At 42.5% G+C, this 26,875-nt stretch overlaps 1 protein-coding gene across 3 annotated transcripts; it reads right to left on the bottom strand.

Moving 5' to 3' along the window:
• Positions 1 to 36: 36 nt before the first annotated feature.
• Positions 37 to 26,875, bottom strand: ATF3 (activating transcription factor 3). 3 transcript variants are annotated; one of them, XM_068675957.1, is made up of 4 exons: positions 26,602 to 26,875; positions 4,599 to 4,842; positions 3,947 to 4,054; positions 37 to 2,987 (listed from the first exon to the last, which is right to left on the bottom strand). In XM_068675957.1, the coding sequence occupies exons 2-4, from the start codon at positions 4,836 to 4,838 to the stop codon at positions 2,790 to 2,792; spliced, it is 546 nt and encodes a 181-aa protein (XP_068532058.1). In that variant the 5' UTR covers positions 4,839 to 4,842; positions 26,602 to 26,875; the 3' UTR covers positions 37 to 2,789. The 3 variants fall into 3 exon arrangements, with proteins under 3 accessions (XP_068532058.1, XP_068532057.1, XP_068532059.1); XM_068675956.1 differs by lacking the exon at positions 26,602 to 26,875 and adding an exon at positions 10,331 to 10,469; XM_068675958.1 differs by lacking the exon at positions 26,602 to 26,875 and adding an exon at positions 9,190 to 9,346.

The raw sequence follows: 26,875 nt of genomic DNA, 5'->3' as shown, positions 1-26,875 counted from the left end.
AACTGGAAGCTTAGAATGAATTAAGTGACACATGAGTAAATATATATTAATTATTTTTTATTAAAGTATCAAAACAAACTTGAGAATAGAAAACAAACCACTTTTAATGCATTTTAAAGGTTCTCCTGAATAAAGTATACTTTTAGAAAACTCATGCAGCATACTGCTCCTGTCTAGCTGTTTAAACACGCTGTTGTGGACATCATCAAATTACCTTGAGTACCATCATGTCTACAGTAGCGTGCAGGAGCACGCATGCACACACACACATACACACAGTAGAAAGCAGCTGTGTCTGCACATATAAAGAAATAAAAATACATTATCTTCTGACAATAGTAGTGGTACCATATTAACATCTGGCATGCTAAGTACATAACATCAAGCAACATAAGCATGACGCCTGCGTCAACAGTGATACAGTTAAAAGCAACCATACAAATTCCCTAACGGAGAGACACGAATTCTGTCATCATATTCTAGTCTCTGTGGTAACGCTTTATAACAGTACAGGAGGCAAACTCTTGTCTGCTGGCATTTGACGCACTGAAGGCAAAGCCGAGGTGTACGATACCACAATGACACCTCAGTTTTGTACTCCCATAGAGAAGTCAAATACCAATGAAAATCGTTTGGCGAGTTTACTGTTAACACACTTCATGTAAATCTGTTGTCTGACAAACAACTGGCCCAACTCCCCGTGAAACTTTCCCTCTGAGCCAGTGAAATTGCAGCAGAGGCTCCAAGCTCTGCCTACAGGACATTAAAAAAACTCTCATTGAAGTCAATGGCAGCTCCTTCCAACATACAGAAAGAAAATGGATTCTCAGGACAGAATCAGACCTGGTGTGTTGTCTTTTTAATACATTCACTTTTCAGATACATGAAGTACATATCTTTTAAACACGATATAGGACATTACAATATATCCAGATCTTAGGAAAATCTACTAAGAAGTTCTGTTGCAGAATATAAAGATCATATAAGGATCAGGTGTGATATCTGATACACTCAGCCTGGACTTGTAGAGTAAGAAGCTTGTGGCTGAGGTATCTTTAAGTTTAGCCTTTAGAATAAAACCACAATTTCAACACTGCATAACTGGTGTAAAATATTATGTACTGTAAGCTCCATTATTATTGTCTGCTTCATTTAAATTGTGACATTGAGCAGCTAGACACCACTGAACAAGATACAGAATTTTGGGAGGTATGATCTCTGTACCCAATCATTCAAGATACTCAGGACCTCATCTGTGGAGATGATGAAAGATAAGTGTTTTAAGTAGTGGTGTCTTAAATACAACTAGTGAAGTTTAGGAATATATAATATTAAACACCAAGAGATAAAAGTAAAAAGACAGCACAACACTTGTGTTTTCAGATTTATCTTGCTTGCAGTATTTATTTACTTTACTCATTATGATATTAGTGATAAATAAGGATAATATTTTCTTTTACAAAAAAAAAAAAAGAAAAAAGATATATTTCATAGGATTAAACAATCTGAGAATTTCACAGAAACATCAGACTTTAAACACTCGTAGCTCCAACTGTTTTGTCCAACAGCTCTTCTACCAATTCAAAAACATCTAAGGTTAGTATTTAATAAAAAATAAGAACAGTTATTCACTACATCAAAACTCTCATCTGCTTTAGATTCTAAGTAATACTTTTGATTGACTGTAGTTGCCACCCAAATGTAAAATAAAAGTAGCTGCAATCATAAGTTTTCCCTCTGAGTCATCTGGCAAAAGGAAGTAATCCTGACAAGGATGCAAAAAGCTTTGTCAAGGCCTTATGCCTGTAAGAACTATCTGTATAACCAGACCTACTAAAAGCCATGGAACCTCGTCTGTGAGTGAGGGTTAAGGCTTGTAGGATTAGATCCTAGACAAATATATATATATATATATATATATTTTAACTTTTCATGATTCATGAGCCTGCGATTCAGTCCTGCAGTTCTTTGCTTGGGCAAAACCCATATCAAAATCCCTTCATAATTAGTTCCCTTTCCAGTGGGTCCAATTCACCCAGTCAACAAAACACTCTCCTGAAATGCAAGGAAAAATTACAGTCCCCAAAGGATGGTAGGTGGGGTTCCAACTCATAAAATATGAACTTAGCTACAAGGAATTTTGCAAGAAACATTTCTTTGTCACACCTACTAGACTTGTCAAATTCAGTCTCTGAGATGAGTCATAGATAAAAGCCACACAAGTGTTGTGAAAAAAATTACAAAGCTTAATTGGAACTAAAGGCTTTTTGTGTGTTTGTGTGTGTGTGTGTGTGTTAGGTTAGAATGCAATATTATATATCAGTGCACTCTGCCAGAAACCATCCTCCTGGAAACTGCAAAACTTTAAAAATACTCTCAGTCTGCTTTCCCTACCAGCCACAAGGAAAGTAGTGTCCATCCAGCACAGCTGTCTGTACCATGTGCATCACCGGCAGTCATAGTGTCCTAGCACAAACGTCGTGAGTGTAGATACTGTATACTAGCAGAGAGCTAAATCTTCTGAAGCTGTTGTCTGTAGCTCCTAGGAACAGCAAGTATGACAGGTGCAAAACCTATATTTGAGGCAGAAGGCTCTTCGATTTCACTGAGACCATACTTCCAAGGGGAAGAATTACTGTCAAGCCAAAATGATTCTTTCCACTCAAGAAAGCAATCTGCCCTTCCTAAAGGCTCTTGACTAATAGAATCCTACACATTTAAGTCAGATCCTCCGTGGATTCTGGTAGCTGTTAAAAACATACTACATATTTCCATCTTTGCCATATCACTTAACCTTGCAATGTTCCTTCTTTGATCTGTTGAATAAAAAGATTCCTTTCATCTTCAGGTGTCCTTCCATTTTGCGCCCGAACTATACAAGTGGGTCTGTGAAGATTTAGCATGTATATCAAATGCTGCTTCTCATTCTTTAGCTCTTCAATCTGGGCTTTTAATTCCGCATTGATAGTTTCCAGCTTTTCTGATTCCTAGTCACAAAGTACAGACACAACTATTAGACTGAGCATTTCACATAGTTAATTATCTAATAGTTGCAGTGTTTTTTTTTTTATTGCTGGGAAAGCATATGACCAGCTGAGAAAGAAATTACATGTCCTTAGTGTCCTGTAGTGGTGAAACTATACATCCCCCAGTTGATAGTAGTTTAAAAACCAAATTGACAGTTGCCATCTGTGGCCTTTAGAGAGGTGTAATGAACATCGAAAAGCCAAATTCAGATTTACATTCACTTACAATGGCAGGCATCCAAAGCAATGTTTTTATATTCTGTAAAATTATTCTGAACTTTTTGGGTCAACAGTTGACCCCAAATTATCCATGCCACTTACTAACTCTGTGGTACATCGTGTCACATAGCTGTAAACCTTTGTTAAGCTAGCAAAGTAAGAACATAGATTTTTTTTTCTAAACCCCTGGATACAGAAGAGAAGACAGGCCCAATGCTTCTGTGTTTTATATCATAGCAGATCAGGTGAAGGCTTGGGATAGAGAATTCAGGGCTAAGCTACTGTGTCACTCTTTTCCCAAGGAAGTCAAAAATTACTTGGGGTGTTTCTAGTCTGTTGGTCTCCACAAGGGATATTATACAAAATGAGATTTTAATTCTCTTGGTGTTCAGTTTGTGTGTTCAATTATTATCCCCATACACAAGAAAATGGTCACTGAAACAGTACTCTCTTTTCAATTTTGCCATGCTTTCACTTTGTCCCAGTTTTAACCAGGTTTGATTTCAATATATGGTATATTCAATTTTTATAACTAATACTGTGAAGGTTTTACAGAATTTTTGGTGATATCTTTCTGTATTTCCTACTAGGAGAGTACTCCTGTAATATGTTTCTATTCAGGATGACAGATTAAAAAAAATAATCATCCTGTTATTGGTATGATGACAGATTATAAAAATAAAATAAAGCCAGGCACTTACTTTCTGCAAACATTCTGTTTTTTCCTTCTTTTTGTTTCGGCACTTTGCAGCAGCAATTTTGTTCCTTTCCCTTCTTCGCTTTTTCCTTTCATCCTCTTCAGGAGAAAACTATCCCATAAAAAAAGATACACGCAAAATGTGAGCTTCAGGAGGCTCAGACCAAGGTGTAACTATTTCCCTAACTTCATCTGTTTCTTCACTTTGCAGTATGAATGTTTTTCTTTGAGACTGTTGTCTCAAATTAAAAATCTGGTGGCTAGGACACGGCACAGCCACGTCCTCCTCGGTGTAGCCCACACAGGGCCCACCTGACTGTCCCCGCCAAAAGGGAACTGCAGTCACCTTACTCCAAGTGCAGCCACACACAGGCAGGGAAACCAGATTTAGCGCTTGCTAATCTGTAACATTGTCCTTAGCTCATAATTAAAAATAAAATATTAAGCTATAGGTTTCAAGAGAAATGAGAAATACCGTAGGAATTTCCCAGAAGCACAAAACAGAAAACCAAGCAACAGGCTTAAAAGGATCAAATAAACTAACATGTTTAAATGGTGGAGAGGGTTGTTTGTATTTGACATAATTACTGCTCTTCTGGTGAAATTTGCTTAGAGACCTAACCGTTCACACTGAAATGCTGTATAAAGAGCCGTACCTCTGTTTTCATGACCGATGTTTCAATCGGCCTTTCAGAAACAGTCACCGTATCCAATGTGGAAGACATTCTGTGGGACTGACGTTTATTTTGGATGGCGAATCTCAGTTCCTCTTTCACCAGTGGGGTTAAATTTGTGAAATCATCAAACCCCAGTGACCCTGCAGGGGACAAAGTGGGAACAATTGCGGAGGCGCTGACTTCTAATGCAGATACCTGGCCTGAGTGTTGGACCATCATTTTGCTGAAAGGTAAAAAGAGATAACAAGAACAGTTTTTCAACAACTTCAGAGAGGCAAACAATATCTCCTAGAGGTATATTTCATACTGTGATGAAATAGTACTGTATTTCTTGCATTGCTTCAGCCCACATTCCACATGAACCCCAGTCACTCACTAGAGTCAAGCAGATAGGAGTTCAGTCATTACTACAACCTTCTGCTTGAGAGTAACTTCAAGAGGTATTTTTAAATGATAATTATAGTAATAATATTAACACACCACAAAACTTCTAGATCTTTCTGAAAATTAATGTGGAGAAAAATTGTGTACATGTATAATGTCAGGTTCTAAACTGGGAGTGTGTGGCAAATGAGAATAAAGTGAACAGAAACATAAAGAGAATAAGGAACAAATATCAGAAAGCAAATATTATTACTATTTAAAGCACAGAAGGAGTATTTCCATCCTCAAAGCTATACCACCACAAAATTACTGCTTGAAAAGGGCAGAGCATAAGTTTCTCTCGGCTACATTTAGGTAAGGCTCACAGTTCTACCAGAAGCTAAAGTTTGTTAACCAAGACAGAATGAGCACAAAATGCTCATCATGCTTGGTTTTGGACAAATATATTAATACCTGGTTACAAACTCCTGGAGAACAGTTCACAATAAGAGCTGTCAGAAAGGTGGAAATCTATACGTGCTCTGGTCCTTCCAAGTACAAACTGAATTGGAGGGAAGCAGTCACAAAAAACGTAATGCCATTTGTTTCATTCCTTCACCCTTGTAAAATCTGAAACTGTCCTCATCTGCCCTCAACAAGAGGCTTTAAATTCTTCAATATTTATGGTCAGACCTCCTGCTGTTACAAAAGAGTGTAACTGCAGAGACTTCAGTGGAATTACACTAATGGACACCCATGGAGGATCTTCATTTCTTGTAGTTTTCCCAAGGAAATGAATGTATTTGACAGTGCTCTCAACTTTCCCCTTTTTAGTCATTTTCATTAATTTTTAGCCAATTTTGGAAGCGGGAGAGAGGCCCCCTATATGCTTCATGAAAATTGGTGACCCCACTGAGGGAGAAATAGGCAAAACTCAGCAGTCAGCCATCCAAACACCACGGGCAACCTAGCTAGCAGATGCACACAGCTTTGCACAACATGAACCATCGCTCAGTCAGAAGAGGTGAAATAAGAGGTCTGGAAGAAAGCTGAGCTTTTTTTTTTTTTTTTTTTTGTGGGTGGCCCAAGGGCCAAAAGCTGCAAATCCATAGGAAAACAGATTGTATTACCTCCCTTATCCATAAAGCAACTCTTGTTAATTGGATTTTACTATATTGCTTTTTCTGTTTTCCTTGGTGTGTGGGTTTTGGGTTGTTTGTTTGTTTTTATGTCTATAGGGGTAATTACAGTATGTGTTATCTCTTCGTGATTAGAACTGTAAGAATTATAGCAAAGTCAATTGCAATTAACTTAATGCAGGTAAGCAAATAGTTGCCTCAGGGTAGGGCAATGTGGGTAAGTTAAATTTCCACGTGGGCAACCCAAAATTGTACGGTTCCCCATAAGCTACCTCTGTGACCCAGCAAGAAACATTTGGGGTCACGTGCTTTGACAAGAAGATAGATTTCGCTCAGAGATGTCTAAAAATACACTGTAAATCCACCCTGGTACAAATTAGAGTAGAATCTGCCTCATCACTAAACGAGGTAAACATAAAAATTTGAGGGCAGAAAAGTGCCAGTTTGCAGAAAACTACATGTACAGCTGCAGAGGTTTCCTTGCCTTCAGCCTCAGTGACCACAGAATGGCCAAAGATTTCCCAGGTCCTGGGGGTGAAATCCTGGCCCCACTAAAATCCAGAGAAGTTTTTCTGTTGACCTCAGTGGGGCCAGGATTTCACCCTTAGCTATTAAAGATGAGGAAATTATTTGGAACAATTTGTAATTCAGAAAGACCTTGGGAAATTTATGTAATTCTCTTCAGAAAGCCCCTGCTCATGAGTCACGTTTGAAGTACTGATACTGTTTAATCCTATAATCTCAGAAAGATAGCAGTTACTCTTTCCCAAGTCAGAAACAGTGGTATAGTTTCCAACTAAACTCCTCCCAGCATTAATTATCATTTATCAACATTCATCCATTTGACTCATTTAAACGGGCCAATTCTGGATGACACCAAACCCCTCATTGCAAGTACAAGCTTCAGCCCTGCTCACCGACTGCCAATCTCCTTGGCTCCTGCTGATGGCTTCATTCGACAAAGTTAATTTTGTGTAATTCAATCAAACCAGGAGTCTTAAATTAGCAATGAACCCATTTCTCCAGCGTACAAAATAATTAATTGGGCTAAGCATTTCCCAGCGCTGGTGGTTTGTTCATTTACTTTTCGGCTTAGGTCAACTTTTAATTAAAGTCAGCCGTAGCACCAGAGGAACCCAAGAATGTCCATGCTTTAGTTACATCTCTGAGCAGTTGTGTCAACCCTGTATTTCTGCTAGTGCTGAGTGTCCCACGAGCACCAGCAAGACCTTGCTACAGTGTACTCAGGTACACTGCTCGCTCTGCCACTAGTTTAGTAAAAGGGAAGTGGATGGTGGCCACCGGGAGGGGAAGCCCAGGGAGGGAAGTGTCCTTGACTGTAGAAACTTGCTGCTGTCCTGCCTGACCAGCTCACTGACCTTCCAGACATCCTGAAAGGCATCTCCACGTACTCAGACATTAGGGGAAGGAGGGCCTACCAGGGGGCTGAGGCTGGCCTGAGGGTTTCAGCCATGAGCCAAGTTTGGCAGAGCTGTGGCAGTGAGTTTGTGCCCTGGGGCTCTTTAGGGTAGGGCTCCAGCACTGGAAGGTCCCAGGCCATGGGAGCTGAGATCGTCAGGAGCCACCACGGTACGGATCTCAAAAATATTCAGCCTCGTGTCAAAGCTATGTGGTGAGTTAGGCAGGTTCCCTTTTCATAACAACAAGGCAGACATTGTCCAGTTTTGGAGGAACAGGTCTCCTTTTTGAAATGTTTTACAAGAACAAAAATTAGGGTTTGCTATTAGAACAGGCAGCAGCTTGCCCTTCCTTTTCCCCCATTTTTGCCCCAATCCTACCTGTATCAGCTCATGAGCGTGCCATTTTTTTTCTGGGTTTGTAAAGTAGTAAGAGTATCTAGCCCCAAACTGCGATTACATCTGGGCTTCCTGATACTATCTGTTTACTTCGCTAGCCCATGCACATGGACGGCGGCTGCAGGCTATTTTGAGTACTTCTGAAGTTACTGAAATTGAAGGTGCCGAACATTTCACGGACCTGACCCATAAAGGCACAGCTTGTTCCCGGTGTGAATTAACACTTCCTTGCTTTCCCCTCACTTTCGGAGCTCTCCGGGACAGAACAGCTTCTGTTACCGGTGCCCTCCAAACCCAGGTGGGCTCAAAACACTGTGTTCCCCCCTTGCTTTTTGCTTGTTCTTTTGTGGGTGACTCTTCCCACCCACGTCAAACTTTTACATCTCGCCTACCGGTACTTTCATTTTGGGACCCGGCTCCTAGCTGTGCACTTACACCGGTTAAGTGAAGTTTTGCTTCACCCCAGTATTAAAACCGCCTGCTTCGAGCCTTTCCTTCCCTGCTCAGCTGCAGCTGCCTGACTGCGCCTCTCGGTTCTGTTTCTTTGCATGAATTCCTTCTGCCATGGTGCTGATGCAACAAACCCCGCTAACCACTGAGGTTAATCTTAAACAGCATTAAGAGCAATTACAGTTCACAACCTCCGTGCACGCCGCTTGACCTTAAGCTCCCTGACATCCCCCATCACTCCCGGCTCATTTTCGGCCGCCTTCCGGCAGCCCGAGCGCCGGTGAGCGGGAGGAAAATCCATTTCCGACAGGAAAACTCCTTCTCTCTGCCCCCTTGGCCGCTGTGCCGTGCCCGGCCGGCTTGCCCAACAGCTCCCCAGCCGAGCTCCCGCACGTCGGGGTGGCGGGACGCGGCGGCAAGCGAGCCCCTATCCGTCTGTCTGTCCTGTCCGTCTGTCTGTCTGTCCATCCGTCCGTTCCCCGGCTCCCACCCGGCCCCCCCAACGGGGGTCCCCCCCGGCTGCCTCCGCCGCCCGTCGGAGGGGCTCGGTGCCCGGCCAGCCGGCATCCCCCCGCCGCACCCCGGTACTGCCCGGCCCAGGGGGGGGGGGATCCCCTATACCCGAGGCTCAGCCGGGAGGGGTCCCCCACGCTCGGGGCTCCCCCGGGGACGGGTCCCCACGACGGGGGCTCAGCCGGGACGGGGGATCCCCGGGGGCTCCGGGCAGCGCCGGCAGCGGAGCCGGCTGAAATCCCCCCCCTCCCAGCACGGAGGTTCCCGGTCCCCCCGCCGCTGCCCTACCTTCCTCGGGCTGCCTCCCCGGTGCCGGTGCCGGTGGTGCCGGGGGTGCCGGTGCCGCTCGGCCGTCGGGAGAGCAGCGCCCGCTGCGCGCTCCCCGCGCCTCTGCCTGTGGCCGCGGTTGCATCACCCCCCTTATATAGCCGAGCGGGCAGCGCTGGTATTTACTCTGGCGGCGAGTCCCGGGCTGATGTCATGCTATTAATAGCCTCCCCGAGAGAGATGGGCGGCCGCCGGGGGGGGGCAGCGGGGGCTGCTCTGATGCAAGGCTTCCCCGGCACCGCCAGCCGCGTGGGGAGGGGGGCGCGACCACGACGGCCCGGACGGGACCCCCGGCAGCCCCACAGCCGGGGGGACCCCGCAGGGACCCCCGAGGGACCCCAGAATGACCCCCGAGGGAGCCCCCGAGAACCCCCGAAGGACCTCGGAGAGACCTCGGAGAGACACCGGCGAGACCCCCTCGGGACCCCAGACGACCCCCTCGGGAGCAGCCGCCGTCCCCAGCCCCCTCTGCGCTCCCTTCCTCCCTCCTTTTTTCATCTTAGCCCGGATTTGGGGGGAAAAAAACTAAAAACACTAAAATGAAACCGGGGCTCCGGAGCTTGGGGAAAAAAAAAAAAAAACAAAAAACAAACATATATATATATCAAAGTCCTTTCCGTATCTCGGAAACGGTAAACGTAAGTGAACACCGTGTGGTTTCCGACAGGACTGGAAAACGTGGTTCTTCCTTACATAAAAAGTTGTTTAACGCCCCCCCTCCCGTCCCCCCCGGCATATGCGCTCCCGCCGTGCTGCTTGAGATGACAGCTAGAAGTTGGCTTTACACGCTGAAGAGGAAGACTTTGGGTTTTACGCTGAAGGAAACAGGAAGGACCCGGTTAATGAAATTACACAAGGCTAAAAAAAAAAAAATAATTAAAAAAACCCTTCTCTTAAAAGACAACAGCACACGATGTCGTTGTGATTCCAGGGAAAACCAGAGTTCCCATAGGAGATAGGGACATATGGTAGTGGCTGTGGTGAAGGGGGTTTTGTTTTGTTCTTTTTTGTTTCCATCGCTTCCTGGCTTGTGCAATGACAGCACTTGCCTCCTAACGGCCCCCAAAGCACTAGAAAATAGATGTGTCAATAAAGCACTTACCCAAAGCTGGAGGAGCTCATGGGGAGCTTCGCACAGCGTTACCCAATGCACTGCCGCTCCATGCCCAGCGCATACAAACCTGTCCTTACAACAGCCTTTGGGTCTCCCCGCTCAGCTCACCAAGAGCCTGGGGACGTCCCGACACCACCAATAAATCCATTCACGTCCTATCGGCATACCCCGATCGAGTGCCCCAACCAGTTAGTTAATTTCATCGTGTTCACGTGGCTGTACTTTGATAATTGGGGCTGGGTCTCAAGTGGTGTTTTCTGAGATGAATTAATTGCTTGAAGTATTTCATCAAGGACATTGATTTCTTATACTGGTTTGAAAGTCAGACTGCCTGCATCTCACCTCTGTGTGCTTGTGCCCGCATGGGTGTGTGCATATGTATATATATGTATTTATATATGTATGTAGAAATGTGCACATTAGCCACACAGACAGGAACTGTAGTCTCAGCTTTCTAAGTGTTGCAGTGCTAGCGTGCTCAACTTTGCAAACACAGGGCTCCTATTTTACATTTAGTTGTCTGCTTGAAAGAAAGAAAGAAAGAAAGAAAGAAAGAAAGAAAGAAAGAAAGAAAGAAAGAAAGAAAGAAAGAAAGAAAGAAAGAAAGAAAGAAAGAAAGAAAGAAAGAAAGAAATTAAATCTGTTGGGAAAGGGACTAACGCTGTCAGCTTTTCCCCTGGAGCAGGTACAGTTGTACCCTGCTCTCAAACAATTACGTGCACTTTGCAGACGGCAGGAGTAAGCTCCCCTGACCCACCTGGCAGCTCTCTGCACAACGCCTGCAAGCTTCTCTTGCTGGAGGCTCATGGGCTCACATATAGATAAATCAATCCTAGCTCTTTCAAAACACGTTTATTGTCTTATCTTTATTCATCCACGTAAATCAATGTCAGAAATAATGCCAGGCAAAGCCTTTGCTCTTCGGAGGGGTTTAGAGCGAGTTTTACATTTCAGCTTGGTGCAGTCTGAGAAGTCCTGCCTACTTCAGAGGCGTAATTCTATAATTCATGCCGTGTTCAGAAACAGCTGGCATCGTTTTTCTCAAGCCTAGAAGAAAAAAAAAAATCCCTCTCGAGCTGAGGCCAAATGTGGAAAATTTCTTCCCAAAAGATAATTGGTTGGAAAGTTCTGAGCATGAAGTTATTGTGGAAACGTGTTAGCAACATTAGTTTTAGTGGTCATGACCAGGTGCCTGCTGTAATTCTGACAGAGATTTAGCAACTGCCCGTTCCTATTTAACTAGCTGTGCCATAAGTGGAAATTTATTTGGAGTATTTTCTGCTAAGTAGAGCGATGTCACAGAATAATGGGGGTGGAAAAAAGCAGTTCCCAATGCGGTTAGAGGCACCTTTGAAATCTAAGTATTGCTGTTCGGTTGTTTAAAGGTCGCTGACATTTACTCAATGATCACAACACTTCACCAAGTGGACAGATGATAATTTTGTTTTGAAATCGGGCTATATTATACAAAACAAAATCTGATGGTTGTGTTTGCCACACAGCGCCTCTTCCCCGCTGCTGGTACCACTACTGAGGGTGAGCCACATTTGGTGCTAAAACTTGACAGCAAAACAGTTGTGTTCATTCTTGAACTGCTTCTGAAGTGAGGGAGCTCCTCCCTGCAAAGCAAACAGAGGGATTGTTCCCGGGCGCATTTAAGATTAGGCCACTGAAACGTGTCCTGGCTTGAAACTCTTCCGTGAAAAAAAGAAAATGAAATCACAGTGAAAAAGAAACTGAGCTCCATTGTGTCACACAGGTTTTATCCTGCTCCTCTTCAAAAACGAATCTCAGTCTCAGTAAAGACATAAGATCAGAGTCCAGTTAAATATATATATATATAATATTAATTATGAATAATATCAGCAAGTTAAAGTAAAAAGCAGTACGGCCACCAGATGCTGTGATGTTCTCTGCCAGTTTCATTTTCCAGCATCTCATATCTTTAATTTGTCTCCCTCCAAACATTTACCAGACCTTTTCCTTTTAATTTCTTTGCCGCTGTCAGAGACTTCAGGGGCCAATCCCACTGAAACAGCAGTCATTTCACTGGATTGAAATTCACGTTACCTATTTCTGCTTTCCCTTAAGCCAGGTAGAGCAGCTCATCACCATCACACAGTGACATTTACCTCTGGAGAGACATTAGACTGAGTAACACCCGTGGTGCTGTCCTTGCAGCCCTCAGGAAATCTCCAGTGTAGAGGAAAGAATTATTTCCTTTACCTTTTCCCAACCAAATCCCGCCTCCACATCCCTTCACACTACATCATATGATGTGGGTACTCGAATAAATCTAAAAGATGGCTGTCTCCTTGCTAAGCAGAGCTAGAGTTGGTGCCATACAGAGCAAAAGACTTCTACCCTTACAGCAAAAGCTTTCTGCTGCCTCCTGTCTTAAAATTTATAGAAATGGAGGACATCAGTCAGAATAAAAGAATTAAATCCACGTGCCCCATCCAAATCTTATGGTGTTTTATGATCATGCAGTTCCATTAAACCCTACTTGGTCTGGTTAAAATATGAGATGCAAATAAATAAAATGTGCAGTGATATCTTGAGTGAAACCCATTTCTCTGTGTGCTTTGTGGTTTTACTCGTATGAAGTCTTGAAATTAGTGTAAACCTGATGGGTCCGATTTCAACCTTCATGGCACATATCTGAGAAAGAGCTTTCCTGAACTTTTTGACTGTCAAGAAACAGCTTTTTTTTTTTTTTTTTTTTTTTTTTTTTGATGAGAATTAGCTTTCACCATGGATTTTTTTATTCTTCCTTTTTTTTGCTGTGTGGTACAATTTAATATGGTAAGACTCGTCTGTTACCTGCACTATTTTTGAGATAATTTTCACATCGAATTGGACTAACAACAGAGCTGAAACTTGAGACAGTTTTTTCCCGAGGTTTATATTGCTGCTGCTTGGACTAAGGGACCAAACTGCAGCAGGGGTAGCATCAGTCGTTCCCAGCCAGTCCAGGCATTTTCAGCTGCAGTCTGGGGACCTCTTGGGGATCTGTGGGCTACATCCAAGAGTTTCCTCAACAAGTGACTGAAAAAAAATGATAAAAGCCCAAACCAGCAAGGATAAAATTCACCACAGAAGGTTTGGATCTCTACCAGGGTAAGAGGTCCAAAAATTGAAATGAGTTAAAAACCACGGAGGTAGAGGACAGATTCTCCAATACGTTGCATGGCAAATGATGTTACCGTGTTATATTTAATACCACTCAGGCAGATGGGTGTTTGTCTTGCAGTGGGAAATTAGCTGCTAATAACTGCACAATTTTTACTTCTTGTATTTTTTAACACTTAAGGCAAAATTCATTCACTGCTTGCTCTTCTCTCCTCAGCTTACATTTCTTTTATTTTCCTGCTGCCTGTTTCCATCACCACCTGATATTCCCTCTAAATACATGTACATTTATTCTCTGTTTTTGTTTTGTTTTGTTTTTGTCTTCTTTTTGGACACTCCTGTTTCCTACGCTCTTTTGCTTTGTATCAGCAGCAGCCCCCTTTCCTGTTTCCTTAAACCAACAGCTTCTCCTTTTCTTTTGCCACTTCCCTGCTTCTCTTCCTCTCACTTCTCTCTTTTCCTTCGCTGTATCCCTGGATTCTGTCATCTCCCTTTCCCTTCCCCTTTTCCAGAGATTTTCTCCCGTTGGTCCTTCTGCTTTTGCCTTGGCAGCTTCCTAAGCTTAAATGAGTCATTTTGATTTTCTCTTTCACTTTCTGTCATTTTGGTTTTTTTTTGCTTCTCCACCGATAAGATGGAGCCAGCGATAATTAATTTACCAGAGGGTGCAACAATTGCCATGAATTTTAATGCCCCAAATTACCATGAACTTTCATGGGACTTTAGTAGAACAGATGCTCCAGAATGGTGTTGGTCATTACCGAATGCTTTGCTCCGGGAGTGCCTGGGGGCAAGTTTTGCAGATATCCCTTTTCTCCAGTTGAGATGGAGCACTGGCTCTAGCTCAGACAAGTGTAGCTACAGTTCCCTTTTGCTGAAGACTTTAAGGTGTTTTTATCAGGTGGACTTTGTACAGGAGCTGGCTCAGCACAATAGCCTGCAATTACATTCCTCAATCTATTTAGATACAACCAGGTAGCAACCAACAAAGAAGACATCCCACATTTGAGATCCCACATATGAAAGAATCACATCTTAAACACACTGAATGAAGCAGAATCACTAGCTCTACAGAACAAGCAAAATAAGAGGTGAGATATATTGATTGCTCTCCAGGTAAGTGTAAATCATGTCTTCTTTATTGCACCCTTTCTGTCCCATCCAGTTTACATCAATAAAAGTTCTGTCTTCTCAGATCCTCCCCTCCACCTTCCCCTCCCCATCCCTTCCATCCTGTAAACACACGCCAGGTTTTTGATCGAGAGACCAGTTAGAGAACTTCATCAGAGGCTGTATGTGTAAAAAAATGTTAACCGATTAAAATACTAAAGACCTGATCTAGCTGTTACTGAAGTCAATGGAAAGATTCCCATTGACTTCAGTGAGAGATAAATTTAGCTCCAAGTGACTAAGAAAAATCAGCACTTAGTCACACTGATCTTAGTGTACTAAACTCTGCTGTTGAAATGCTTAAAAGTAATGCTCAGAAACTATTTGCTGAAGACGTGTACATGTATGTCACTTAGGTGGACTAAGGCAATTATGGTTTGTGTTCTCACAGTACAGCAGGTACCCAGAGGGTGAGAGAAAGGGGGCACAAGAGTATCTGTATTCTTACTGCGATGACTTACAAACATTTTGGATAAGTTATGGAATCATCGTGCTGCTTCACACAAATCGACACACACTATAAAAATTACCCGCTTGCGTGGATTGCACTTGGAACCGTACATGTATAAAGAATATTTTGGGACTCAATGTCATTAATGATACTTATAATAGCACTTCTCATCTGCCTGGTAAATAGGTAATTTGCAACTGACTGTAACAATGACAAATACACATTTCTAATGATTAAATATTAATTTCATTAATTTAATTAACATATTTACATTTCAAACAAGAACAATATATGACAGATTTGCAATCCCCCGTAGATTCAAAATCAAGGCTGCCATTGCAGCTTTCCCTCTGCTTATCTCTTGTCCTCTCACCTACTTTACACGTGACTTGCCATGAGAAGAACACATGAATGATCTTAACTTTCAACCTCTTATCTTTGCTGTTTCATTTTTTGGCATCAGCCGCGTGTTAACTCACCCAGAAAATAAGAACAAAGTGTAAGTAAAGTGAAACCAAGAGTAGCCCGCAGTTTTAAAATGAGGCTGCCCTTATTGCAAGCGCTGGAGCTCACACCTAGCCCAAACCCTGACTCTGCTCCGTGGGCATGGGAGGCTGTGTGTGAGGCTACCTCTGCAGCCTGTCACTGCACCCAGCTGGGATGCCCACAGGGCCACCAGTCCATCAGGGGATGCCGTCTGCTGCTGGGTAGGGCCCGGATTTTGTCCAGTGATTCTCTGAAGGAAAATGATTACACAGAGGAAAGCGCAGACTCCGGGATGCCCTTTGTCCTGGGGCATGTCCTTGCCATGAGGCTGTAAAGTTGGGCACCACCTGGTTTGGTGTCTAACTGGTTCATAGCCTCATGACAGGACAGCTTCAGGAGCTGGGAGTAAGATTCCCCAAGCAGCGCAGCTTGTCGTTTTGTGGTTAGATCATTTCTTCTCTGAGAGAGGGGGAATGAATTTAATCCCTCTGAGCAAGAGGTGAGAACCACACTCAGATCTCACCCTCCAGACCAAGGCTCTCACTGATGAGGTTTTAATAAAAGACTAACTCAGTCCCTGAATGAGTCAGAGCTCAAAAGGGGATTCCGGGGCCACAAGTGCCCCGATCGCAGCGATAGTTAACTTCGAGCTGTGAGCTAGGCAGTACATGAGAGAGCTGGGATTTCAGACACCGCCGGGCTGAGGGATTTCTGGTGGGCTCACGGGGGCACCGGTGGCCCTGAATCCCAGGCTGTTGGACCATAGTCACATTTACTGCACAGGGAACTCAAGTGCACAGACGGGGTGTCGTGCCCCATCTCTTCCAGCCAAGAACGGTGGCATTCATTTTCATCATGCCCAGCTTCCTTCGGTGGCACTGGTCTTTCGCCCTTCTACATTGGAAGTAATTATTAACATGGAAGATTGGTGCTGCTTACGGACATGGGAGTCAGGAAGTGAGGGGGCCCTGCCTATTCCCTGTCCTTGGGATTTTGGATAACTTCCTTGCCTTCCTTTGGTTCTGCTTCCCAGACTGCTGAAATGGATAATGGCATTTACATTCCAGGGTGAAGTAGCTGGGAGTCACGAATGGACATCATAGATGAGGCTGATGTACTTTATTTTTATGTCTAATTTTAATTAGCACTTCAGTGTGCCATCAGACCTCAGTCTTTTGTTGCCGGATGTTCTCTAGAGGCATTATTTTCTATTCTTACTGTGCGTAGCAGTAGCATTTAGCAGCAATAAAGATTCTGGGTGTGTTCTTGTCGCAAGCGAGAGTTTTATATAGAGCTCTAAAAAGGACAACAATCTTTCAACCATCAAATTGAAGCCCAGATCCAGCACAGTAATTAAATATATGGCTGAACAGGCCCTGTCCAAAAGCTCTGCTTTACCTAGGAGTTGCTGTTTAGTGAAGAACTAAAATTGCCTTTATAAGTAATATGACTTTTCCTACAGTAATACATTTTTTCCAACGCACGTGGGATGACAATATCTGACCAGGTATAATGTTGTGGTCTTTTATCAAGGTCATTATTTTGGCCATTTTCTTATATGTATGGGCAGATGGATTCATTTACAGATCTTTGTATAAGTATAGGAATTTCTATTATTCTTCTAAAACCGAAAAGGTATAAAACCTGAGGAGATGCTGAATTATTAAAATAAACAGAAACCAAATAACTTTAAAGAGCCATAGAGGACAAAAGCAGAACTTTTTGTCCACCTGTTAACACTAAACTCTGGATGACTAGTGGATGTTAGAGCCTTGTTACTCAAAAATAAGTTGTTCTATATTGTATAACCATTTCTTTTCATTACCCATTTTTACTCTAATACACCTGGGATATAGCAAATCATTTAAAATTACTTTTTCAAAAAGTTATTTAGAATTAAACACTCCCTGCACTTAAATACAAATGCAGAGGATCAGCATCTGTCCATTTTCATGCACAGTCCCACATGCTCAGATGAACTCCCGTGTATCTAAAGCCACAGTTTGCTGACTGAAGCCTTCTTGGAAGCTTTCCACCCTGAAGTGCGTCTTACTGCAGAAGCAGGAATAGCTAATGCGTGTCGCGTATAAGCAATGATGACTGGTAAGAAAAGCTTTTTCTGGTACTTTAGTGATGACTTGGAAGAGTTTTCATCCCTGTATCTGTGCTCAGCTTGTCATTTACTGACAGGAAATGCCTTTCCCATCAGGCATTTTTACTGCTACACATTGTGAAAATGTAAAATATAAAGAAGAAAAATAAAAGGATCATCTCTGCTTTATTTGTACAAATTAAACTCCCACTGCAGCAAATAAGAAAGAGCAGTAAAAGTAGAAATAGGACTGGACCCCAGGCACTGGTAGCAGGACTATAGAGGCCAGAACTGGGAGGTAGGAGAGCTGTTGCATATAAACAGGTTTTGCAAACTAAAGGAAAAGAGGAGAAAACAAAACAAACAAAAAAATCATCAGGACAACTGCAGGACAAAAAGATCATTTTCTTTGGTTGGTTCTGATCAGTAGTGTATGAGTTACTATTTATTGTTAATAGGTTATTTTGTTCCACAGTCTTTTGTGGAACCATCTCAGGCTTTTTACGGCTTATGAGCAAATGTAAGAATGAGGCAGACTTAGAAATCCGATGGATTTATTAAACTATTTTAAAGGAATTAGATGAAGTGGCTGAATTTCTAAGTTATGTATTCTTTTAAACTAGATAGTCTGTGCCTTATAACTTTACTGTATTTTCTGTATGCCAGTGCTTCATGGGACTACTCAAATCATAATTTGTACAAGCATGTGTAAAAAGACCTATCTCGTGCTGTAGTTTCATGGACCAGGAAAATCATAGAAAATCCTACCTAACAGAGCTGAAGCTGAGAATTGCTGAATATTGCTTAGTGCATGCAAGAGCATTTTGTTAGTGTTCCCTGGAGAAAGAAAGCTGTCCTGTGAAAGTAATCTCAAACAGGTACACATGTAGCTAGCTAGAATAGACTTTATTTTTAATTTATTTATTTTTTTAATTTTTATTTTAGGACTTATCATGACCTTTAAGAACCAGTGTAGGAGTTTTCTTTTCTGATACAACTCCTGTGAAGTTCAGTGCAAGGTCAGCCCCAATTAATTTTGCAAGACTAGAACTGCACTGGGAGAGGGCTGCTTTTCGAGAATTGCTGATTATCAGGTCAGGAGTCTGCTTTCTTTTGCAGATAACTACTGAAGGATTTTTATAGATTCTTTACACATGAGCATACATGCTAGTCTCAAATAAGGACCCATTTAACCAAAACCATTATGCTTCCCTTCCATGTAGAAAACAGACTGTGAGATGCAATCAGCCATCAATCACCATGAGAGAGAGAGTAAAGATATAAAAACAGAATACTCGTGGAAAGAGCTGTTAGGAGTATTCAGCAGATTTCACTGCGACTTGCACTGTGTTCTGTACAGGAATTCAATACTCTATTGCTCCACATTAAGGGAAGGATCTACCATTTTTAAGGGCTCAGTTTCCCATAAAGGGAAAGTGTAGCTCTAGTATATTTAAATTTATCAATTCTTCCCATAAATGAAAGCTGATCAAAGTAAAATGTAGTTTACCATCCCATCTTAATGATGCAGATGTCTGTTATGTTCTGGAGGGGAAAGCAGTTTCCTTGCCACTGCAGAGTTATTTCTTGCCCTTGCATAATGCAAGGTGTCCCCCCATATCACAAATGTTGTGAAATGTTTCATTAGCACGCTTCCAAACGACAGCCGTGTTGTGGCACGGGCAGATATCGGGCAGCCCATGGCTCAGCCTGGCCTTCCAACCTGGATTTATAGCTTTGCTTCAGTTTTGCTCAAGTTGAGATTGCAGGATCAGTCCTACGACTTGTTTGGAAATCGTAAATTAGGCTCAAATGCTTCCTGGCTTTGGCAAGGCTGCATCTTTTACAGCTATTTATACATTACTTCACTTTAACCAGTTAGATAAATCATCAGCTTCTTGGCTGCAGCAGAAACTGGAGGTATGAGATTACCGAAAACCATGAACTACCCCCAGACAGAAACTGGCATAGATGCTTTCATTTCATCACCCAAGGAGTTAGCTTAGGATGGTTTAGTTTCATCTTTTTTTTTTTTTATGATGTTTATTTTTTAAAGTATATGCATGAAGTAAAGAGAGTATCCAAAATAGCAGGCAAAATTTAAATGTCAGTTTTTTTTTTTTTTTTTTTAAACAGCTGATTTGCAATTTGTGTGAAAGCGAGTGTTTGGGCTTCGAAGTTTTCTCAACAACTTCCTTACTATCCTGTGTGATCTCTTGAACTCAGGCTGTAAATCAGCCATGTCTTAGGCTGGGAGTGCTGGAAATGAAAAAAGGCTTTCAAAGCAAGTGTGATGTGCACACTGTTTTATTTGCAGGGAATGTGGAGGGGTTAAATGTACTCAAACTTGGATTTTGCTTTACAGTTCTTAAAAGTCACAGTAATATGTATTTTAATTGTTTTTCCATGGATGCCATGTACCTTTAAAATATCCATGTAGACATCTGAGCATTTGTAGGTTTCATCACCAACTAGAATATATTTTTACACACCGCCCTTTTTCCTTTCTAAAATGCCCATTGTCCGTGTTGTAAAAGCAACATTCCTGGCTGCAGCCCGGCTCCTAGGGAGGTGACTGGCAAGTGGAAAGAGTGGGCAGCCAGACCAGAGCTGCTTCAGTATTTTTCAGTACAGTTTTGGTTCATTCCTCATTCCTTTCTGTTGAAAGATTGTGCCCTTGAGAGTAGTATTTTATCCAGGACCATTTTAGGATTCTTCCTTTACTTCCCAGGTTTTCTATTACATTCGTTGCACCGATGTTTTACACACAGCCACAAAGGGAGTGAAGAGGCTGCGTGCTCCCCCAGTTTCTTCCCTGTCATGTTCCTACCACAGGTGTCAGCAGGACAGAGCCATGGCCCTCCTCTCAAAACCCATTCTCGTGAACTGCATATCAGGAGAACTTTAATATCCTTTGACTCCCCTACATAACCTATTCCTTAAATCGTACTTACTTTTAAATGTGCCTGTCCCAAATGGACTGCTTACCAAACCGGGGGTGGATGCTATAATCACCCTTTTTCTGTCATCCCAGTCCAAGACCTGTCCATGTCTCTCACAGCTCCTGTTACACGTCTCCCAGAGCTCAACAGAAAGGCTGTTGGGTGAAATTTAGTGGCCTGCAACACACACGAGATCTGACCAAATGAACTAATGGTCATCAACTATTACCATCATGGTGACTGTCAGCACTATGATCACCTTCCAGTGCAGTCACCACCTATTTCCCCCTTTGCTTGACAAGAGTCTTTATCCTCAGCTCTTTTTCTCAGTTCATTTTGGTCCTAAGTCTCCTTTCGCTGCCCAGCCTGACTTCACTGACTTCAGTTTGGCTGCACTTCATCTGCACCAAGGAGAAGAGAATTGAGACCAACTTCTCAAAGACCTAACGTTCTAAGAGCCATTTACATCTATATAATAAGACAAGCAGATATATTGCAAAGTATGAGAATCCTAAGTATTCTCTCTGGGCTATCCCTTTGTCTACTACAACAGTGATTATTTTAGGACGTTGCACATACATCTTTTTTCTAACTGCAGTCTGCGTGGCCGCATTTCCATTGATGTAAGCATTAAACTGGCAGCAGGGTTAGAGCAGGCACTAATTATATTACAGTCTAGTAGGGAAACAGACTGTCAAGTGAGAGGTCAGCAACATATTTTTGGAGCACACCTCAAAGTTCACCCTGTATACAACCTTTCCTTTTACTAGAACATTTATAGTTTGGTTTAAATTGGAAATAGCCTTTCCAAGGGTTTCTCCTGAGAGGCTTTTGGGACAAATGAGACCCCAGAGAATATCAGCTACAGGAGAATAGAGATCCTCTCCCTTTTCAAACTCTCCTGTGATGGCTTAGGATGGCAACTTTAAAGTGGACAAGCTGTAGTAACCTAGACAACAAATCCCAAGCTCCAGATACCACATGTGCTGTAGTCAGCAGCCTTCACATTTCTATGCTCCTCGACATTTCATTTCTGCATGGGTACTCAAATACCCCTGCTGCCTAGCTGGAGACCTGCCTCAGGACTGTGTGCTGTGGGTTCCCGAGACGAAACGCTCCCCTCAGTCCTTCAGGATGTCTGCTTCCTGGTCACACCTATCCTATGCTGTGGGAGTGAATGGCTGCACAGGGAGCAGAGAGCACGGGCAGTGCTCTGCTCCCTATCTCCAGCCTGCTAGGTTGGGCAGTCTCTTAGATCAAAAGAAATATGACTGAAACTTCGAGGGGCTGAAGTCTTTCAGGCAAGGGTAAAGCTTCCTCTATATCTGTGCATAAAACAGGACCTAGAAGTTAGCTGATTGCTGTGACTAAATTTTGTGTGGCTTCGGTTTTACAGAAACTCGGTTGGCTCCTGAAGCTCTACAATACATCTACATTTACAGTAAGGGCAGCAATTATTAACAAGGCATGAAAAAACACTTTGTTTTATCCTGTCATGATACAAGTGCACCACCACCAGGGACAAGTCTCTTTTAGAAAGCAGTGGGAAAATGTTTAGACAGGAGAAAGTCTCAACACCCCCGTAACCATCTAATTTGGACTTGTAATTTGACAGGACCATCTTGCGAACATTTTTTATGAGTGATTTAGCAAGGTTTAGTACATCTTATATACACAAAGCATATTTCCATCCCAAAGTAAAATACTTTTTAGTTTTGAATACTTCTGGAAGCAAAGTCATGTTTATATAAAAATTAAATGAACATATTTAAAAAGTCCTCTTTTCTGAAACAAGCCACCTTACTCTAAAATAACAACAGGATCGTCCTGGTGATTCATCCCAGCTCAAGACACTGAAGTAAGGATTTCTCCTTCCTACGAGAAAATACAGCCACTCAAGCAGGTGATCGTGGTGGCTGAGTGTTTCATTTTGTTAAGCCTGATACTCAGTTGTTCTATAAGATACTCTGCCTATAAACTATGATCAAGTGAGTCCCTTAAAATAAACACCACTGCATTTTTATTACACGAATGCGTGCTTACTGGTTGTGTTTTTTTAAACCCTAAATGAGTGAAAGAATTTGAAAATCCTGACCTTGAAACACTTTCATGCATGCTTGGTTTTAATCATGCAAGTAATCCCAGTAGGTCCAGTACTACTCATATGTTTAAATTTAAGCACAGGCATAGGTGTTAACAGGTCAAGGCTTTAATATAGAAGAAAATTCAATGTCTCTTTTTTCAGCATTAAGATTGATATGGGTTTTCTAAGAGAAGTCATTAGATGAAAAAAAATATAAAAAGAAAACCCTGTCTAGCAAATATTTTAACTGTTATATTTATATATGTTACAAACATTTTTGTCATTGTAATTCCAAACATCCTGCTGGAAGCTTGGCTTTCCCAGAAATCATGCAGGAAGAAGGAAATCAGGGATCTCTTCACAAAATTCACATCTATTTTCTGTTGCTGAGCCTATGCACTGTACCTCTACGCCCTAAGGAGACCGTTCACGCTCCAATGCCTTTCCCACATAAGAGGTTATAGCATGGTAATAGTAAAGCTCCCCAGAGTCTTTCTGGATTATAAGTACTAAAACTCATATGGGGGACCTGATACCCAGCCCTGCGGAAGAAGCCCTTAGAGGGAGGGCTAAAGGAAGAAAAACAAATAAATGTGAAAACTCTGTTCTACGGTGGCATTTCCCCCAGTGCAGGGGTTTCCCCTCCCTCAGCAGGAGAGTTTCAATATTTTTTGACTTCAGGGAGTTTCCTGCAGCCTCGATCTCTCTATGGAGGCACTTCACCCCCCTGCCCTGCCCCACACCAAAGGCCTGGAGCCCTCCCCGGCCAGCTCGCATCTTTCCAACCCGCAGGCCCCAAAAGGCCAGATGGCTCCACACCGAAACGGCTGCCCATCGCCTGTCGTCCTTGCTAACTCAGCATCTGCCAACCCGTACACATGCACCGTGGAGTGATCGATACTGCAAACAAAAATATTTGGAGTTCATTTGAGGGTTTCCCGGGTATTTCCTAACAGGGTTCATGCATGGTTGTTCTCTTTTGCCACGGTGTTGCTCCAGCGCTAGCAGCCACGCTCACACATCCACTCGCAGTGGCCGAGCCGTCCCGTGGTGGGACGCAGCAGCCCCCTGCCCAGCCTCCCTCCAGGCCAAGGGCACAAGGAATGGGATGAGATTTTTTTCTTTTTATTGCTGATGGCGTGTATATGCAGTCCTAATTAGGTATAAAATAGATAGCTATTCTAGTTTAGAAAGTGTCGGGCCTTCTTACAAGATTTGTGCTCTGTAAAGGCCAAAAATTCAGTTGAGTTAATTTTTCTCTCATTCAGAAAACAAGGCCAATCTTGACAGATCTGTTTACTTCTGTTTGCTTTCTACATTGATAATGATTTTCTATACTGAACTACTGTCTGTGAGTATCTTGTTTGTGAGCATGGCTTAAAAAACAAGCTAACAACAACAAAACCCAACCAACCAGTAAGGGCAAGCTGTGCTCACAAGATTTTATCAGTTACTTCCAGCAAACTCCCCTCATTGCCCATTTCACTCTGCTATTTTAATTTGCAAAGCTTCGATAAGGAACAAAGGTTAAAAACTTGGAATTTGAACAGGTTGTATGATGCTGCAGAATGTTAAATAAACCTTACAAATAAATGCTAGTTTCTCCATGAAGGAAAAAGGCAGACAGCGGCGGGGGGCATGGTGTGCAGCTGCCCTAAAAATCATGGTAAGAATAAAACTTTTCAAGAGCCAGGTAGCAAAGAAGGAGCTGGAAGCACAGAGCACTGCGGAGGTACTGCTTTCAGGAATGCACAATTAGGGGACTCCAGGTAGGTACTGAGCAGGGCACAACTTTTCTGCAAACACCTCCTATTATTATAAGGAAAAACATGACACAAACCTGTAATATGTGAACCTGCTCTGGGAATAACAGAGTATGTTTTCGTAATCTGAGCTGTGAGGTGAGTTTTGGTAGTTAGGAGTATTGGTAATTAAAAGCAGTGGAATAAAATGTGAACCCATCTGACAGATCCACACAGCAGCATATCAAGCTACAGTGGCTGGTATCTGTAGTTATAAAACTACAAGCTTGGGTGAGCTTAGAGCAAATAAGAGTAATTTTATGACTACAAAATTGTGCTACAGGAAATTATTTCTTTTGATGGCACTTGGATCATCCTGTCCGTGTGTTTGCTTTGGTTTCTGCCTAGTAATTTTACCAACAAGTGAAATGCATTCATACTGCTCATTGTAGTAGCAGTTGCCATTCACGGTCACCTAAGCAGAGTATATAATAAATCTCCTAGCAAGTTGGAAGCAGGGAAGCTGAAGGAACAGAACTGGGGCTTGCCCATGGTCATGCAGAATGAAAACCATCACAGAGAAAACTGAAATCACAGAATCGGCAGGGACCTCTGAAGATCACCCAGTCCAGCCAAGCAGGATCACCTAGAGAACACTGTGCAGGATGTATCCCGGTGGGTTTTGGGTATCTCCAGAGAAGGAGACTCTAACACCTCTCTGGGCAACCTGTTCCTGTGCTCTGTCATCCTCACAGTAAAGTGCCCCCTCATATTGAGCCAGGACCTCCTGTGCTTTGGTTTGTGCCCCTTGCCTCATCCTCTCAGTGGGCACAACTGAAAAGAGACCAGCTCCATCCTCTCAACACCCTCCTCTCAGCTATTTGTACACATTGATGAGGTCTCCAAGTCTTACTCTCCTGGCAAACAGCAAGGTAGCACTGTCAATGCAAGTTACTGTGACAAACCCTCCCTCTCCTCCAGCCTTCCCCAGCCAGGTACAACTGTTTTCTTTTAACCAGCTCTGGTACTCATCCAGCTCTCAGAGTCACTGAAGGTTATTCAAGCATGGCAAGCGCCTGGTCTCAGCAGTTCTTCAAGTGAACTAAAACAGAGGGTGTGATTGGAGTTTTTTCTGAATCCCAGGAATATGCCTCTTGGAAAACATGCTTTTTACCAACAGTTCTGCTACCAGCACATATTGTTTGTATTTCACTCTCTTTCCTACAGTGGTATTTTACAGGAAAGTTGTTGACTGATTATTTTCACTTCTAGTACTTTATGAACTTGTAGTTAATGTACATTGATCTTTCAAAACTGGACTTCTACCTTCCCAGGCCAGTCCTTAGAGAAACCAAATGTCCTCAGCTCTTATGAAACCAGTGAAGCTGTGGATACTCAGTACATTACTGAATAAGGCCTCACCTGAAGGACACCCAGCCAGAGTAGACAAACATCTAAATAGCAAACGCCCTGGTTTCATTCAAAAAGATGAAGTCAGAAAAAAAAAAAATAAAAAAAAATGTTTCTCAAATTACTTAAAACAAACAAACAAACACAACACTTCAGAATTTAGTCAATCCTGAAAATTGCATAGAATCGTAAAGGTTAGAAAAGTCAAAATCATCCAGCCCAACCATCACCCACTAAACAATTTCCCAAAGCACCACGTCCAGCCTTTCCTCAAATACTCCTGGGAACAGTGGCTCCATGTAACAATTGAAACAAATAATCACCACTAAGATTTTAATTCATTTTTATATTTTATTTTTCTTCTGGCTTTTACATTTTATAGCTACTTGTTCTGGTATTTATATGGAACACATTCATTGTAATTCTTCTCTGTACCATTATCACTATCCTTCATCCATATTTATTAGAAAGGAAAGCGATTTCATCATGGTAACAGTGCTCAACTTTGCCTTACTCTTACAGCTTTTCTTTTTTCAAGTTTTTCACAGACACAAGGTTCAAAATATTTGCAAGATGACCTCATAGTTTTTGTTTCATTTTGATCCTGCTTTCCTGGCTGAGAGGATGTGTGTCACTTGCGTTTTGAAATGAACCCTGGTAAATACAGCCACTTCTTTAACAGACCACTGCTCTCACTTGAGCACGACTTTTACATAAATATGCAAGTGGGAAGAAAACTATGAAGACTTACGTGAACTACCCACGGGCTCAGCCTTATCCCCGCTACAGCACAGTGCTGGTTCTGGATCCTTCTTCACAGCACACAACCTCGCTCCTGGTGGTACATAACACTGAGCTCCAAATGAGGATAACTGTGCTATAAGACTTTTTAATTCCCCAACTTACTTCAGCTGTTATCAGCAGCTGGTTACTTCAGCTAGCTGATATGCCTCGGTGTCTTGTAAACATTCTCTCTAGTATTGTGCATTACTCATAGTTTGAAAATCACTTTGACTCCTGTAACG

The sequence above is a fragment of the Anas acuta genome, chromosome 3 (assembly GCF_963932015.1).
Source record: "Anas acuta chromosome 3, bAnaAcu1.1, whole genome shotgun sequence".
In the NCBI taxonomy this organism is placed as follows: Eukaryota; Metazoa; Chordata; class Aves; order Anseriformes; family Anatidae; genus Anas; species Anas acuta.
The sequence above is the reverse complement of the archived record's forward strand: the minus strand, read 5'-3'. Positions and strand labels throughout refer to the sequence as shown.